Below are 15,457 nucleotides of genomic sequence, written 5' to 3'. Positions count from 1 at the left end.
AATTTCTATTGTCTTTAAAATGAAGTTGCAGTGCTGTTAGTAAAGTATTGTTGAAGAGCCTCACCCGGCGGGCCTGTAGGGGGCGTCTGGGAGCCCGTATGAACCGGGGGGTCTTTCTCTCAGCCCGGACCTCCTTCCATCTGGGCTGTAGTCCTCGTAATCAGTGGGCATGTAGTCGGGGCGTCCCGGCTGGGCTTCGGGGTACACGTACGGTGGCACGTACCCTCCCCCTCCTCCTCCTCCTCCTCCTCCTGGGCCGAAGCGCTCATAATAACGCGGGGAGTAAGGAGGAGGACCCAGCTCATTACACAGAGCCTCGTACGCCTCTAATCAGGAGGCAAAAACACATATGACGGAGTTAAACTGTGAATGTGTGCATCACGGTTGGGCACATGTGTGTTTATGAGTGTGTGTGTGTGTGTGTGTGTGTGTGTGTGTGTGTGTGTACCTTCATCTCTGCGGGGGCAGAGGGCACACTGCAGACCCCAAGCATCACCAAACAAACAACAGCACTCTGTAAAGGTCAGCTGAGATCCTAACAAAGGACTCTGACACACCAGACTAGCGGTGACGTGACGCCAACAGAAGTTCAAGTTCTCGTCTGAGTAAAGCATAGAAAGAAAGACAGCAGATACACATTAAAAGTTGTCCTTTAACACATCTAGCAATATTTTTTTTTTTGCATTCTTAAAGGGATAGATCATCCAAAAATGAACATTCTGTCATCACTTACTCACCCTCATGTCGTTCCAAACCCATAAGACTTTAGTTCATTTTCAATACATACTGTATATGAAGATATTTTTAATGAAACTGAACCACACAAGCATGTTTATGCTTCCGCAAGAACTAATGAGGTTTGTTGCTGCAGGTCACGCAAGGCAAGTCATATTTATTTATATAGTGCTTTATACAACACAGATTGTTTCAAAGCAGCTTCACATTTATAAACAGAAAAATAATGGTAATGTTATAAAATTATGAAACAAATTTAATTTCAGCTGGTAAAAGAAAAAAATATTCATCTCAATTCAGTTCAAATTTAGTTCTCACCCAGTAGTGCCAGTGCATCTAAATGATAATATTACTGAATATTAATAGTCTTTAAAACCCCAAGTGTGCTTGAGCTTCCATTGAACAACATATCTCAAGTGCTATAATCTATATATGTGTTGATCAATGATTATGGGTGAATAAAAGCCGAAATTAAAGTAAATCCATTGTGTCTCTTCATAACACACGGATTAAACAGCTAGATTCATATGGATTACTTATTCAATGTTTTGTTTTTTTACTGTAAAAGTTTTGGTTAAATAGACTTTTAATGGAGGGCCAGAAATCTCGCAGGATTCATTCACAATATCTTCATTTGTGTTTTGAAGATCAATGAAATGATCATGTGTTTGGAATGACATCCATAGTGAAGAAGAAAAAAAAACCGTATAGCAAAATGTATTTCAAATACATTCAGAGTATACTACAAATCCATTAACATACTGACATATCACTTGAGACTTGCTGATAAAAATATTATAATTCAACTTTATTGCACATTGCACATTTCTTAAAGGGGACCTAATATGCAAAAGTTTGAAGATAAATGTGTGTCTGCAGTGTGTGTACTGGTAAACATCCACCCATAAATCATAAGCAGTGTGTGATGCTTATGTGTGATGTCACATTACACAGGCTCCGCCCTTTTAGCTTAGCTCCTCCCCTGAGTGAGCTGTACACAGTCCACAATCCCTTTAAATAAAACTTAACATAGGCTATAATTTATTTAAAAATATACAGTAGTAAAATAAAATATAATTCCCTTATCAAAAGGACAAATATATATTTTAAAATAAAAAGAGTTACAGGGCCGGCATCAAATGCCACCCAGACAGCAAGATAGTGTCGGCCCAGATCTAGGGCTGGGCTAAGAGGGCTTAAGCCCCGAATGTTTTTAGTAAAGCCCCAAATATTTTGTTACCTTGTCTTTCTCAGAGCAAAACAATTAATCAGAATCAGAACAAATGTGAATAAGATTACAGCAGCCGCGATTACCTAATCATGAAAAGTGCATATTACAGTTTTATTAAAATTTCCCTTTGCATTAAAGGAACTTACGACGTGCTTTCGCAGCGTTGAACATTGTAGCCAATCACAGACATGTCTGTTGAACGCATCGGCCAATAAGAGGCGTTTAAATGAGTCGCTGTGCTGAAGATGTGTTTTGCGCGCGCTCACCGAGTTCTACACTTTCGCAAACCTGTCATTATTATTGGCAATAAACTTAAGATGCAAATAAGAGATTCAGTGCAATGTATTTGATATTCTTGATGCTGTTCTGATGCGCTCCTCTACGCACCGATCTGTTGTTTTTAGGAAGACTAAAAGTTCAGCGGTCTCGCACATCAATGTTGGCCTGGGGCTTGTTCAAGTTCAAAACGGTGCGCAACGTTTTGCTACGGTTTCCGGGTTGAACGTCATGTTTCCTGGAAGCGGCGTGCGCCGGTGGCGATATTTTTTTTCACAGGATGGTAGGGGAAGACTCATGAATATTCATTAGGGAAGTCATCCCTGATTGGTCTTAACCCCAGTGACGGGTAGGTTTAGGGCGGGGTTAGGGGTAGGTCATCAGACCCCCAGTGGCGGGTAGGTTTAGGGGTGGGGTTAGGGGTAGGTCATCAGACCAATCAGGGATGACTTCCCTAATGAATATTCATGAGTCTTCCCCTACCATCCTGTGAAAAACAATATCGTGCACCGGTGCGCAACAGGGTTTGAGATACGTTTTCTCTTGTTTGGTGGGTGTGTCAGAACTGCAGTCCAATCAGCAGCAACATGTATATAAAGCACGCGGTATTAAAGTGAACTCGCACAATGGGTTCAAGGAAAGTAATTTACAAATGTGTTGGATGCAGCTCGGTATACGCAACAACTGAGGATATTAGAAGACATGTTTGTCGTAAGTTTTATTGTAAAAATATAGGATATCAACATAATGATGTAGTTGTTTATATTTTTAGCTTCATTGCAAGTGTATGACATTTTTGGTATAGAAATAAACAATGGTAATTATGTGCTTTTCCTAAAAATGAGAAAGAAAATACAGGGTATTAAAACAGTATGACCTACAAATAAAGTCAGTATGTGAGGCTAAATAGATGTGTTTTAGTCTGAGTTAGGTAAGATGTGTGCTTCAGTTTCAGCAATCCCTTCACTCCACTGGGATGTTCTCTTTTGTTCTGGGCGGCAAGTGCAGTAACTGTAACATCAGGCATATTTTGTAGTATTAAACACATATTTATACCGACTTCATCAGGCTCCGAAAATTCTTCACAAAGAATACAAAGAATGAGCCTTCTCAGCTGCCATAGTTGCAACTCTTGCGTCATCAGAACAGTGTGTTCAACGCATCACCGTTTCTGTTTAAAAAAACGTTGTGCAACGTTTTGTCGGAGCTGAACCATAGACTGTAAAAAATATGGACAAAGCTTCTGTGACGTCACCCATAGACTTTCTGAAGAACGGGTTTGAAGCCGTTTATGGGGGGTATGGGCGGCGCCATCTTGGAAAATCTTGGGAAATCCTAACAAATACACCACCATCCCAGACGTAGTACTGAAGGGAAATAAAATTGAGCGGAAGTACGCAGGAGGGCGGAGCCAGGCTACATCAATGTCAGAGTGATTAAAGAAGTGAACGAATGCCTGGTAAAATGTAAGTAGATAAACATTTAACATTTGACTGTTTTACAATAGAAATGTTCAACTGCCGACAGTATCCGGTGACGCAAATTACTCAACTTTTAAATTTTTTATTCAATTTTGCCTTTTTGAATTGAAAATATGCTATAATTTCCTTGATTCATTTAGAGAGAATGCATGCATAATTAAAAATAAAATATTATTTGCAAATAGTTAAAATTATTTCACTAATATAACAAGCCTTTCTTTTTCTTTATTCCCTTAAATCGCTTTTATAATTAATTAATTATTTTAAATAAAAATACCCAATTTTAGTTTTGGCTAAAGCCCCGAATATCCACTGACCTTAGAACCGCCCCTGTTCCAGATGTGGGCCGGCACTATGTTGCTGTCTGGGTAATAAATGCTCTCTAAAAAGTTGTGTGTGTGTTTTTGCATCTCTTACCGTCCGCGAGGCCACTTGCGTTGACACACTTGCGCCGCGTGTCATCCAGCACTAGCGGCGACTCACACGTACAGTAAAACATTCCCGGTGTGTTCACACACACACCGCCAGTACAGGTGTCCTCACTCTGGCATTCATCATTATCTACAGAGACACAGAGACAGTGTCACAACATCACGCTCTACTCATGGAGCATCACTGCACTGAGTGTGTGTCCTGACCGATGCACTCCAGCAGCTCCATGTCGTAGTAGTATCCGCTGGGACAGTAACAGGCGTAGCCGGGAATGTTGTTCACACACACACCGCCTTTACACACCTCCGTATCGAACAGCTTACACTCGTCCACATCTGTCCGGAACAACCACACTCAGATTAGAAACAACACACACTGAGAGACTTATGAACAACTTTTTTTGTTGTGTGGCATTTTTTTGTTTTACCCTTATAGCTGAATGCTCCCGTTTCCATGGTGACGTACCCTTTTCCGCTGGGACACAGCGATTGGAATTCGGCTAAATGGAGAGTTATTGATGATGGAGGGAAAAAGAAGTGTTCTTAATTGTGTTGAATGTGCAATTGTAGTGTGTACTTCAAATCTTCAAAGTATGTTTAAAAACTGTACTTATATGTATAAATACTATAATATTAATTAAATAAAAATGCCATTTAAAGAGATACATTTTAATGACTGTTTATTAAACACTTGAGTACACTTTTAAAAAATGCACTTTGTAGTAATGCCAAATTAAACATTTTACTTTAAAGGAACACGCCGACTTTTTGAGACTTTAGCTTATTCACCCTATCCCACAGAGTTAGATAAGTCCACACACACCCTTCTCATCTCCGTGTGTGCCGTAACTCTGTCTGACGCACCCACCGCTAGCCTAGCTTAGCACAAAGACTGGAGGTAAACAGCTCCAGCTAGCATACTGCTCCCGAGTGATCACTCCGCCCAAGTAGCAGTGCTTCGCCTTCTGAGAATATAGTTCCCAGTATGTATACGGTTTGAAGATGGCTGTGTCTCATGTGACCTTGTTATTTGTACACGCTGTGACTATACAAATCACAACATGTAAATAGGAAAATGTTGGCGTTATTTTGTCACTTATTGGGAGCAGTATGCTAGCTGGAGCCATTTACCTCCAGTCTTTGTGCTAAGCTAGGCTAGCGGTGGGTGCGTCAGACAGAGTTACGGCACGCACGGAGATGAGAAGGGTGTGTATGGACTTATCTAACTCTGGGGGATACGGTGAATAAGCTAAAGTCTCAAAAAGTCGGCGTGTTCCTTTAAAGTGTTTTTAAATCATTATGTTTAATAATCTTTTGTCATGCTTTACACTTATTTTGATGTGTTGACTAACATACTAACACACATGTGAAGTACTTGCATTTAAAGTTAATATATTATAAATGGACTAAACTACACATTTTTTAAATATAATTTAAAATATATGACATACAAGTTTCAATAGAAATTACATTAAAGTATATTTTAGTTTATCATAAATGCTTGTCAGTACATTCAGTACACTTTAACCATATTCAACCAAGACAATTATGAAATTACATATAAAGATGTACTTAAGTTCATAAAGTTTAAAGTTCAAATATTATAAACTTAAACCATAATAACCTTGAATTTAATTGTATATTACATGAAATTAAGTGTCCGAAAACATTACATTCAGTTCACACTAAAGTATACTCTTTTCATGTAAATTATTTCCATAAGCACTCTTTTAACTCTTTCCCACCATTGATGGAATTTTCCGGATTTCCGTGTTTTCACTGTTATACGGTAGGGGGCGCTATTACACATTTTATGAAAGAGTACTGAATCTCCTGATCAAAACTCAGGAGAAGAAGTAGAGGAAACAATATAGAGCGATATCGTATGTAATGAGGTGCATTTGTACAACAACGCGATCATGAACATTAAACGGCATATAAATCAAAACTGCCTAATGTTACTGAATGAAATGTCGATGAAGGACGAGCTGCAGGACTGTGAAGCTTTGAGGGTGTTGATAGACTTGATCTACTCCATCTGTGTTTGGATCATCGTTCTCAATCTGATCTCGACGTAGTCTTTGACAAAAACACGATTTTCTCAGTTTTTTGCTCAAAATGTTTTTGTTTTTTGTTTTTTTAAGAAACTTGCCCACATTCAAGTGTTGAGGAAAAAAAGAATGCATAAAGCTAGAATAAAATGTTTTGTTTGTTTGTTTGTTTAAAAGTAGAGGCGCTGTTCTTTCTTTTGATATATTGTATGTTTAGATATTCATACAACAAAATATTCTGGTGCTTGTTTTAAAGACACTGGCAGGGAAAGAGTTAAAAGTATGTACAAGTACACTTGTTTTTGACAGGAGTAAACTCATTAGACGCAGCATGTCTTCAGTGCTGATGTGTGTGTGAGTGTGTGTGTGTGTGTGTGTGTGTGTGTGTGTGTGTGTGTGTGTGTGTGTGTGTGTGTGTGTGTGTGTGTGTGTTCACCTGTTCCAGCTTCAGGACAGATGTCGTATTGGCACAGGAGGCCCCAGCCCTGCCCCGCCGTACAGCAGCACTCCTGCAGGGTCGTGTTTCGAGACAATATCTTGCAGGAGTACGGCTCGGATACGCCGTAGTAACACTCCTTCATTTCTCCGGGTCGAGTCTGTGGAAGAGAGCCAGACACGGACCCGGAGAAGCCAGACGAACCACGACCCGACGAGGAAGACGAGGAGTCTCCACCAGACGGCCTCGGGCGACCTGCAGGACACACACACACACACACACACACACACACACACACACACACACGTTTCCTTGATCTTTGGAATTAAAGAATTCTGAATTAATATTATTAAACTTTCAGAACTCAAGAATGAAGTGAAAAAAACTAGAAACCATCAGAGATGGAGGATAAAGCAAGAGAAATTATCATTTTAAAAATCCCTTATGAATAAGAAGTGCACATAACTGTATTGAATGTGCACTTGTAGTGTACTTCAAATCTTAAAAGCATATTTAAAAAAAAAAACTTGCTGATACTATAATATCAATTAAATAAAAGTATACAAAGTAGGTTACACTTTATTTTAAGGTGTCAGTTATACAGTGTAATTATACATTTAACTACTGAGTAATAATAATTAAGTACATGTACTTACTATAGGGTTAGGATTAGGATGAGGGTTTGGTTTAGGGTTAATTGCATGTAATTATGCATCATTTATAGTTATTACTACAATAATTACATGTAACAATGACACAGTAAAATAAAAAATTATTTAAAAATAGTTTAAATAATAAAACTATAAAAAATAGTTACCAAAAATTATAAAAAAAAAAAAGTGTGTTTCACTTGGGATAATACTCTTAATAACAAAAGGTATCACTAAAGTTCAATCTAACTAAAAGTAGATTATTTATTAGGCAGGGACTAATCATTATTAGTTCAGCACAGAATCGCTGCCTATGTAGAGTGTTAAACTCAGTCGCTCATTGGGTTGCTTCCTATAGTAGTGGAGCGGCTAAGTGATATAATCGTTCAGTTTATGATACAAGCGTGAAAATTGGCATGAGCAGTCTCTGATGGTCACTAGACAATAAGCCACCCACAGCTACTTGAAATTTCAAGATGGCGGCCATTTTTCAAGATGGCCACCACCTTAGTGGAGCAATTAGGCTTAAGAAATTATTTAGTTGGTGATACAAGCATGAAAATTGCCATGAGCCTAATTGCTCCACTAAGGTGGTGGCCATCTTGAAAAATGGCCGCCATCTTGAAATTTCAAGTAGCTGTGGGTGGCTTATTGTCTAGTGACCATCAGAGACTGCCCATGCCAATTTTCATGCTTGTATCACCAAATAAACCACTATATCACTTAACTGCTCCACTAAGGTGTTGGCCATCTTGAAAAAAGAAAAATCTTGAAATTTCAAGTGGCTCGGACAATTTTCTTGTCAAGTGACCCATGGAGACTGCTCATGCCAATTTTCACGTTTGTATCATAAACTGAACGATTCTGCCAAACATAAGCACTTAGCCGCTCCACTATAGTAGAACAGATTTCTACAGTTTTTGGAACAGAGACATTGTGTTTGATGTTATATTGTTTAGTTTGTATGGTTTTATTCATGTTCAGCGCCTTTATGAGCAGCATGAAGTAAACGTATTAATGTTATTATTTTCACCATTATTAGTGGTGCTTGCCAAAGGCAAGTGTTCTCTTGCATACCCTAGTAACCACCTAGCAACCACCCAGAACACCTTAGCAACCCACTAGAAAGACCCTAGCAACTGTGCCGAATTTTGCCACTGCAAGCACCACTCAATTTTTTTCTTCAGGAAATGTACAGTCTAGTTGTTATTGTTATTATCAGTTATTGTAGGACTGTCAGTAGAGGGCAGCACTGAAACAGAGTTATGATGTTCCAGCTGGAGTTGTGTGTGAGTGTGTGTGTTACCTGCACTCTCTCTGCTCACACACTGCCTCGCGAGCGGGTCGAATTCCTCCTGTCCGTTCTCACACTCACACGTGAACGATCCCTCCACATTCCAGCAGTGTGCAGATCCGCAGACGCCCTGCATCGTCTCACACTCGTTTATGTCTGCGCAGAAACACACACGGGAGTGTAAAAACACGAACATTTTACTGAATGTGCACTTAAATCGTAGAGGTACTGTAACTGATATTATGATATTAATGTACTATCGTTAAGTACAATTAAGTGTATTTTTATAAATGTTTCTTAACACACTTAAGTGCACTTTGTAAGGCCAAACTTTTACTTTAAAGTACATTTTAAATCATTAAGTTTTAATAATCTAATGTCGTGCTTTAAAGAAATACACTTATGTTGATGTGTTGACTCACATACTAAAGCACATGTGAAGTACTTGATTATAATTTGAACTGTAGTGTTATTTGATATTACATTTAAAGTTAATATATTTAAACTTTTCTATAACAAATGTCTAATTACTAGTGATGTCAAATCGATTAATCGCATCTAACATACAAGTTTGGGTTTATATAATATATGTGTGTGTACACATAAATATATATGTATGTGTATGAATATAACACATATAAACAAACTTTTATGTTAGATGCGATTAATCGATTTGACAGCACTAGTAATTACAAATATATTTAAATACATGACAATAGGAATGGCATTAAAGTCTATTTTAGTTCATCATAAATGCTTGTCAGGATTCGCCGGTGCACTTAAACATTTTCTCAAAGACTATTATTACACACTTTAATTATTAATTTACATATAAAGATGTACTGAAGTCCAACTTAAGTCACTAATAAGTTCAACTAATTGCATTTAATATAAACTGAAACTACAATTTGAACTTAATAACATGTAAATAACATGAAATGAACTGTCTCCCATTTAAGTCTATTATTTCCATAATAAAGAGCTCTTCTGTGCTGAACTCACCCACACACATCTGTCCATCGCCGGTGGACTCGTAGCCCTGGTCACACAGACACTGATATGTGCCGATCAGATTCTGGCAGAAAGCGTGGAGTCCACACACCGTCTCATTGGTGCACTCGTTGATGTCTGCGAGAGAAACTCACTGTCACTCACTGCTGGGTCTCGTTAAAGGGACAGTTCAACCAAAAATGAAAATTAGCCCATGATTTACTCACCCTCAAGCCATCCTAGGTGTATATGACGAATTCAGACGAATACAATCAGAGTTATATTGAAAAATGTCCAGGCTCTGCCAAGATTTATAATGGCAGTGAATGGCTGTTTATGTTTTGATGCACTTTTATGATGATGGATATACTTATGATGGATGGATGCACTTTTATGATGGATGGATGCACTATTATGATGGATAGATGTACTTTTATGATGGATAGATGCACTATTATGATGGATAGATGCACTTTTACGATGGATAGATGCACTATTATGATGGATAGATGCACTTTTATGATGGATAGATGCACTTTTATGATGGATAGATGCACTTTTATGATGGATGGATGCACTATTATGATGGATAGATGCACTATTATGATGGATGGATGCACTTTTATGATGGATAGATGCACTTTTATGATGGATAGATGCACTATTATGATGGATGGATGCACTTTTATGATGGATGGATGCACTATTATGATGGATAGATGTACTTTTATGATGGATAGATGTACTTTTATGATGGATGGATGCACTATTATGATGGATAGATGCACTTTTATGATGGATAGATGCACTATTATGATGGATAGATGCACTTTTATGATGATAGATACACTTTTATCACGGATAGATGCACTTTTATGAAGATAGATACACTTATGATGGATAGATGCACTTTTACGATGGATAGATGCACTATTATGATGGATAGATGCACTTTTATGATGGATAGATGCACTTTTATGATGGATAGATGCACTTTTATGAAGATAGATACACTTATGATGGATAGATGCACTTTTATGATGGATGGATGCACTTATGATGGATAGATGCACTTTTATGATGGATAGATGCACTTTTATGATGGATGCATGCACTTTTATGATGGATGGATGCACTTATGATGGATGGATGCACTTATGATGGATGGATGCACTTTTACGATGGATAGATGCACTTTTACGATGGATAGATGCACTTTTATGATGGATAGATGCACTTTTATGATGGATGGATGCACTTACGATGGATGGATGCACTTTTATGATGGATAGATGCACTTTTATGATGGACAGGTGCACTTTTATGATGGATAGATGCACTTTTATGATGGATGCATGCACTTTTATGATGGATAGATGCACTTTTATGATGGATAGATGCACTTTTATGATGGATGGATGCACTTTTATGATGGATGGATGCACTTACGATGGATGTATGCACTTTTATGATGGATAGATGCACTTTTATGATGGATGTATGCACTTTTATGATGGATGCATGCACTTTTATGATGGATAGATGCACTTTTATGATGGATAGATGCACTTTTATGATGGATGGATGCACTTACGATGGATGTATGCACTTTTATGATGGATGTATGCACTTTTATGATGGATGTATGCACTTTTATGATGGATAGATGGACTTTTATGATAGATAGATGCACTTTTATGATGGATGTATGCACTTTTATGATGGATGTATGCACTTTTATGATGGATGTATGCACTTTTATGATGGATGTATGCACTTTTATGATGGATAGATGCACTTTTATGGACTTCAAAACATAAACAACCATTCACTGCCATTATAAAGCTTGGAAGAGCCAGGACATTTTTCAATATAACTCTGATTGTATTCGTCTGAAAGAAGAATGTCATATACACCTAGGATGGCTTGAGGATGAGTAAATAATGGGCTAATTTTCATTTTTGGGTGAACTATCCCTTTAAGTGTGTGTGATCTGTGTCAGACTCACCCACACACTCTCCTGTGGCAGTGATGTGGTATCCGGGGTCGCAGGACGCCACACAGTGGAAAGAGCCGATGGTGTTCTCGCAGCGCTGAGATCCACACACAGCCCTCTCTGAGTCCATACACTCGTTCACATCTGCAGGAGGAAACGCTTCAGCTGAGATCTGCCCTTACACACACACACACACTCGTCCATGCGTGATGTCCTCGCTTGTGACAGAGTCAGGCCTTCGCCTTTTTTTGTGCTCTCCGTATGGGTGCTTTCCCTGTTAACCTCACATTTTATTCACAAATAAAGCTTTAAACGATCTAAAAACAATTAATAAATACAATAACTGCAAGAAGTGCTTCACGGGTTGTAACTCCAGTATCTCGTGCTCTTTGGATGAAGGGATGGTTTCACTTATAAGAAAAAACAATCCAAGGCACTCGAGTAATTCGTTTTTAGAAAAATACAAAAAGCCTTTATTCTTTCATGGCTTAGATATGAAAAAGCCAACTAACAATAAACAGCTGTATTTTTATTAACTTACATTAACAAAGATTAATAAATACTGTAACAAATGTATTGCTCATTGTTAGTTCATGTTAGTTAATACATTAACTAATGTTAACTAATGAACCTTATTGTGAAGTGTATTCATAAACACTTGAATGTCTATGGAAGTTTGTTTCAAAAAGGTAATTTGTGACTTTTTCCTAAGAATTGCAAGATATAAACTTTTTAGATTATAAGATTATAAATTATAATAATTGCATATGACCATCTCAATAATTTAATTAAATATTTTTATTAAAAACTGTCCCCAATACTGTTGTCATTGTTAAAGTGTGACAGTTTTTCCAAAATAATAATAATAAAAAAGGTTTATGCTAATTATGAGCCAGGCCACATTAGTTTAACAACCAGAAATACAATAACTTTTACTTCATATTCTGAGAGCCGCTGAACTAAATGGCATTTTTTGTACATTCAATTAAAGAAGTAATATTAAAATGAAATTATATTCAAAGAAATTCATATAACTGCTGTAAGAGAAGTTTTTAATATGTCCGGTATGAATTACCGGCAGGCGGTTCTCTCTGGGTTGGTGGTGTGTGTGTGTGTGTGTGTGTGTGTGTGTGTGTGTGTGTGTGTGTGTGTGTGTGTGTGTGTTACCCAGGCAGGCGGTTCTCTCTGGGTTGGTGGTGTGTGTGTGTGTGTGTGTGTGTGTGTGTGTGTGTGTGTGTGTGTGTGTGTGTGTGTGTGTGTGTGTGTGTGTGCGTGTGTGTGTGTTACCCAGGCAGGCGGTTCTCTCTGGGTTGGTGGTGTGTGTGCGTGTGTGTGTGTGTGTGTGTGTGTGTGTGTGTGTGTGTGTGTGTGTGTGTGTGTGTGTGTGTGTGTGTGTGTGTGTGTGTGTGTGTGTGTGTGTTACCCAGACAGGCGGTTCTCTCTGGGTTGGTGGTGTGTGTGCGTGTGTGTGTGTGTGTGTGTTACCCAGACAGGCGGTTCTCTCTGGGTTGGTGGTGTGTGTGCGTGTGTGTGTGTGTGTTACCCAGACAGGCGGTTCTCTCTGGGTTGGTGGTGTGTGTGTGTGTGTGTGTATGTGTGTGTGTGTGTGTGTGTGTGTGTGTGTGTGTGTTACCCAGGCAGGCGGTTCTCTCTGGGTTGGTGGTGTGTGTGTGTGTGTGTGTGTGTGTGTGTGTGTGTGTGTGTGTTACCCAGACAGGCGGTTCTCTCTGGGTTGGTGGTGTGTGTGCGTGTGTGCGTGTGTGTGTGTGTGTGTGTGTGTGTGTTACCCAGGCAGGCGGTTCTCTCTGGGTTGGTGGTGTGTGTGCGCGTGTGTGCATGTGTGTGTGTGTGTGTGTGTTACCCAGGCAGGCGGTTCTCTCTGGGTTGGTGGTGAAGCCGGTCTGGCAGTGGCACAGGAACGATCCCTCAGTGTTGGTGCACCGGCCGTCCTGGCAAACTCCCTCTTGACTGCACTCGTCCACATCTGGACACACACATGCACACACACACACCAGCATGACATCATCGTCATCAGTAATGCTCAGGCTCAAAACATTTGTTCTCTTGACAATGTGCTGAGATTCAGCTCTGATCGACACAGACTGAGCTGAAGTTACAGGAGCAGTGGATAACTGGCCATCAGCATGTGCATCACATCTCTTCAACAGGGACGTCAAATTAGCCAGATTACTGAAAGATGCTCTATGGTTGGCAAAAAACAAGTGTGCAAAAAACAAAGGCACTGAATAAACATTTGTGCTTTTTCAGATATTCCCTTTCATGCAGTGTGTAAAAAACGCTGTTTGTGAATGTAAAGCTCTGCAAAGATTCTGAACTGCCTGAAACGAGTTGTCAGTCTCTCTTCCTGCTGAACCTGTGTAGGTTTGTAACTAATTTGCATAATGCCAGCCATTTATGATCTTGATTGGCTGAGCAGCGTCTCTTAGCTCCGCCCTCAAACACTGCAGTTTATCTGAGATTGGAAGAGTTTGGTTCGTGTTGTTCGTGTCGAGAAGACGCTGTTTTCTGAGATTGATACGGTAAAACCCACGCCATCGTTACGGTTCGTATCACTGTGATCAAGAGCTGAGATTCAGATAGGATAATGAGCGTTTGGTTTCTGACCAATCACTGCAGACTGGGACAATCTGACCAATCAGAGCAGAGCAGCTCTCAGAGAGGCGGGGTTTAGAGAGACTGAATCCTTGATCGAACCGTTTCAGACACTGAGAGAAAACAGCTGATGCTGTGATGGATATTATGAGGAAATTAAAGTGTTTTTGACGTTGGATGCACATAAATCTGTTTGGGAAACAAAATTATGAACCTTTAAAAAACATAAGGGCAATTAAAACTATACGCACTTACAATATACATTTCAATGATGCAATACATACAATAACTGATATATAATCGGAGTGCAGTCGGAGTGCAGATGTTTTCCTTTATCACATGCTGTGTAATTATCCTGCATCTTGATTTTATCTAATAGAGCGTGTGGTGGACGTGTCGAAAGGAGAAATGTTTACTTCAGGCTTTTGAGTAATGCAGTTATGAGAATCATTTCATCCAAGAGTTAAGTAACTTTTCACATTTGAGAGATTTTCTTTTAAAACAACTCCCTAATGACAACTGAAGAATTCATAAAAACAATCCAAATCCAAGGACGGGAAGAAAAACATTCGTCACGCTATAGCTTTTATATTTCCCGACACGTTATATGTGAAATGGCAGCTTGATGTTGGTTATATACGTGACGACTGGTGTCATACCTTGGCAGGACGTCCCGTTAACGGCGCTCTTGTAGCCGCGCGCACAAACACACTTAAACGAGCCGTCTGTGTTCACACACTCTCCGCTCGGGAAGCAGAAATCTCCTTCCAGACACTCGTTAATGTCTGAGCCAGCGGATGACAGCGTGCCATAGTGGGAGAAATGAGTTAAAAACAAACTCATATTTGAAAATAGCATATTGTAAGCAGCCAGAGAGAGTATGAAAGTGTGTGTTTTTTTCTTTGAACTGAATGAGAATTGAATGTAGTGATTTCTTTGAATGGTCTCTGACCTCGACACTGGCGCCGTGGACCAGCTGTTCTGTACCCCGGTAAGCAGTCGCAGCGATACGACCCGTCTGTGTTCACACACACACTCTCTGACCCGCACACCTGAGGACTCGCACACTCATCAATGTCTGAAGGGGAAACAAACAGCTTGTGACAATGCAGAATCATAATAGCTGTGCCTGTATTAATGTGTTTGAGTCTGCCACGCTAAGCATCATATCATCATATCATACTAAATCATGAAATGTGTCAATAAAATAAATGTTAAAAAAAATTATAAATCATGAAATGTCAATAAAATAAATAAATATACAGTATGTTTA

General features: G+C 39.2%; 1 protein-coding gene across 3 annotated transcripts in view; it reads right to left on the bottom strand.

Moving 5' to 3' along the window:
• LOC309507767 (latent-transforming growth factor beta-binding protein 4-like) overlaps window positions 1-15,457 on the bottom strand; it is a 66,037-nt gene that overhangs the window by 4,955 nt on the left and 45,625 nt on the right. For all 3 annotated transcript variants that reach the window (XM_082182136.1, XM_082182137.1, XM_082182138.1), the window contains 12 exons: window positions 15,137-15,262; window positions 14,844-14,969; window positions 13,433-13,555; window positions 11,584-11,715; window positions 9,588-9,713; window positions 8,598-8,741; window positions 6,642-6,896; window positions 4,583-4,654; window positions 4,362-4,490; window positions 4,141-4,284; window positions 449-601; window positions 65-326 (listed from right to left, as the gene is read on the bottom strand). In XM_082182136.1, the coding sequence (XP_082038262.1) occupies window positions 65-326; window positions 449-601; window positions 4,141-4,284; window positions 4,362-4,490; window positions 4,583-4,654; window positions 6,642-6,896; window positions 8,598-8,741; window positions 9,588-9,713; window positions 11,584-11,715; window positions 13,433-13,555; window positions 14,844-14,969; window positions 15,137-15,262 (1,792 nt within the window). The remainder of the gene's footprint in view (window positions 1-64; window positions 327-448; window positions 602-4,140; window positions 4,285-4,361; window positions 4,491-4,582; window positions 4,655-6,641; window positions 6,897-8,597; window positions 8,742-9,587; window positions 9,714-11,583; window positions 11,716-13,432; window positions 13,556-14,843; window positions 14,970-15,136; window positions 15,263-15,457) is intronic.

This window comes from Leuciscus leuciscus (assembly GCF_965113295.1).
Source record: "Leuciscus leuciscus genome assembly, chromosome: 10".
In the NCBI taxonomy this organism is placed as follows: domain Eukaryota; kingdom Metazoa; phylum Chordata; class Actinopteri; order Cypriniformes; family Leuciscidae; genus Leuciscus; species Leuciscus leuciscus.
Note: the sequence above shows the minus strand (reverse complement) of the source record. Positions and strands in the feature narration are given on the sequence as shown.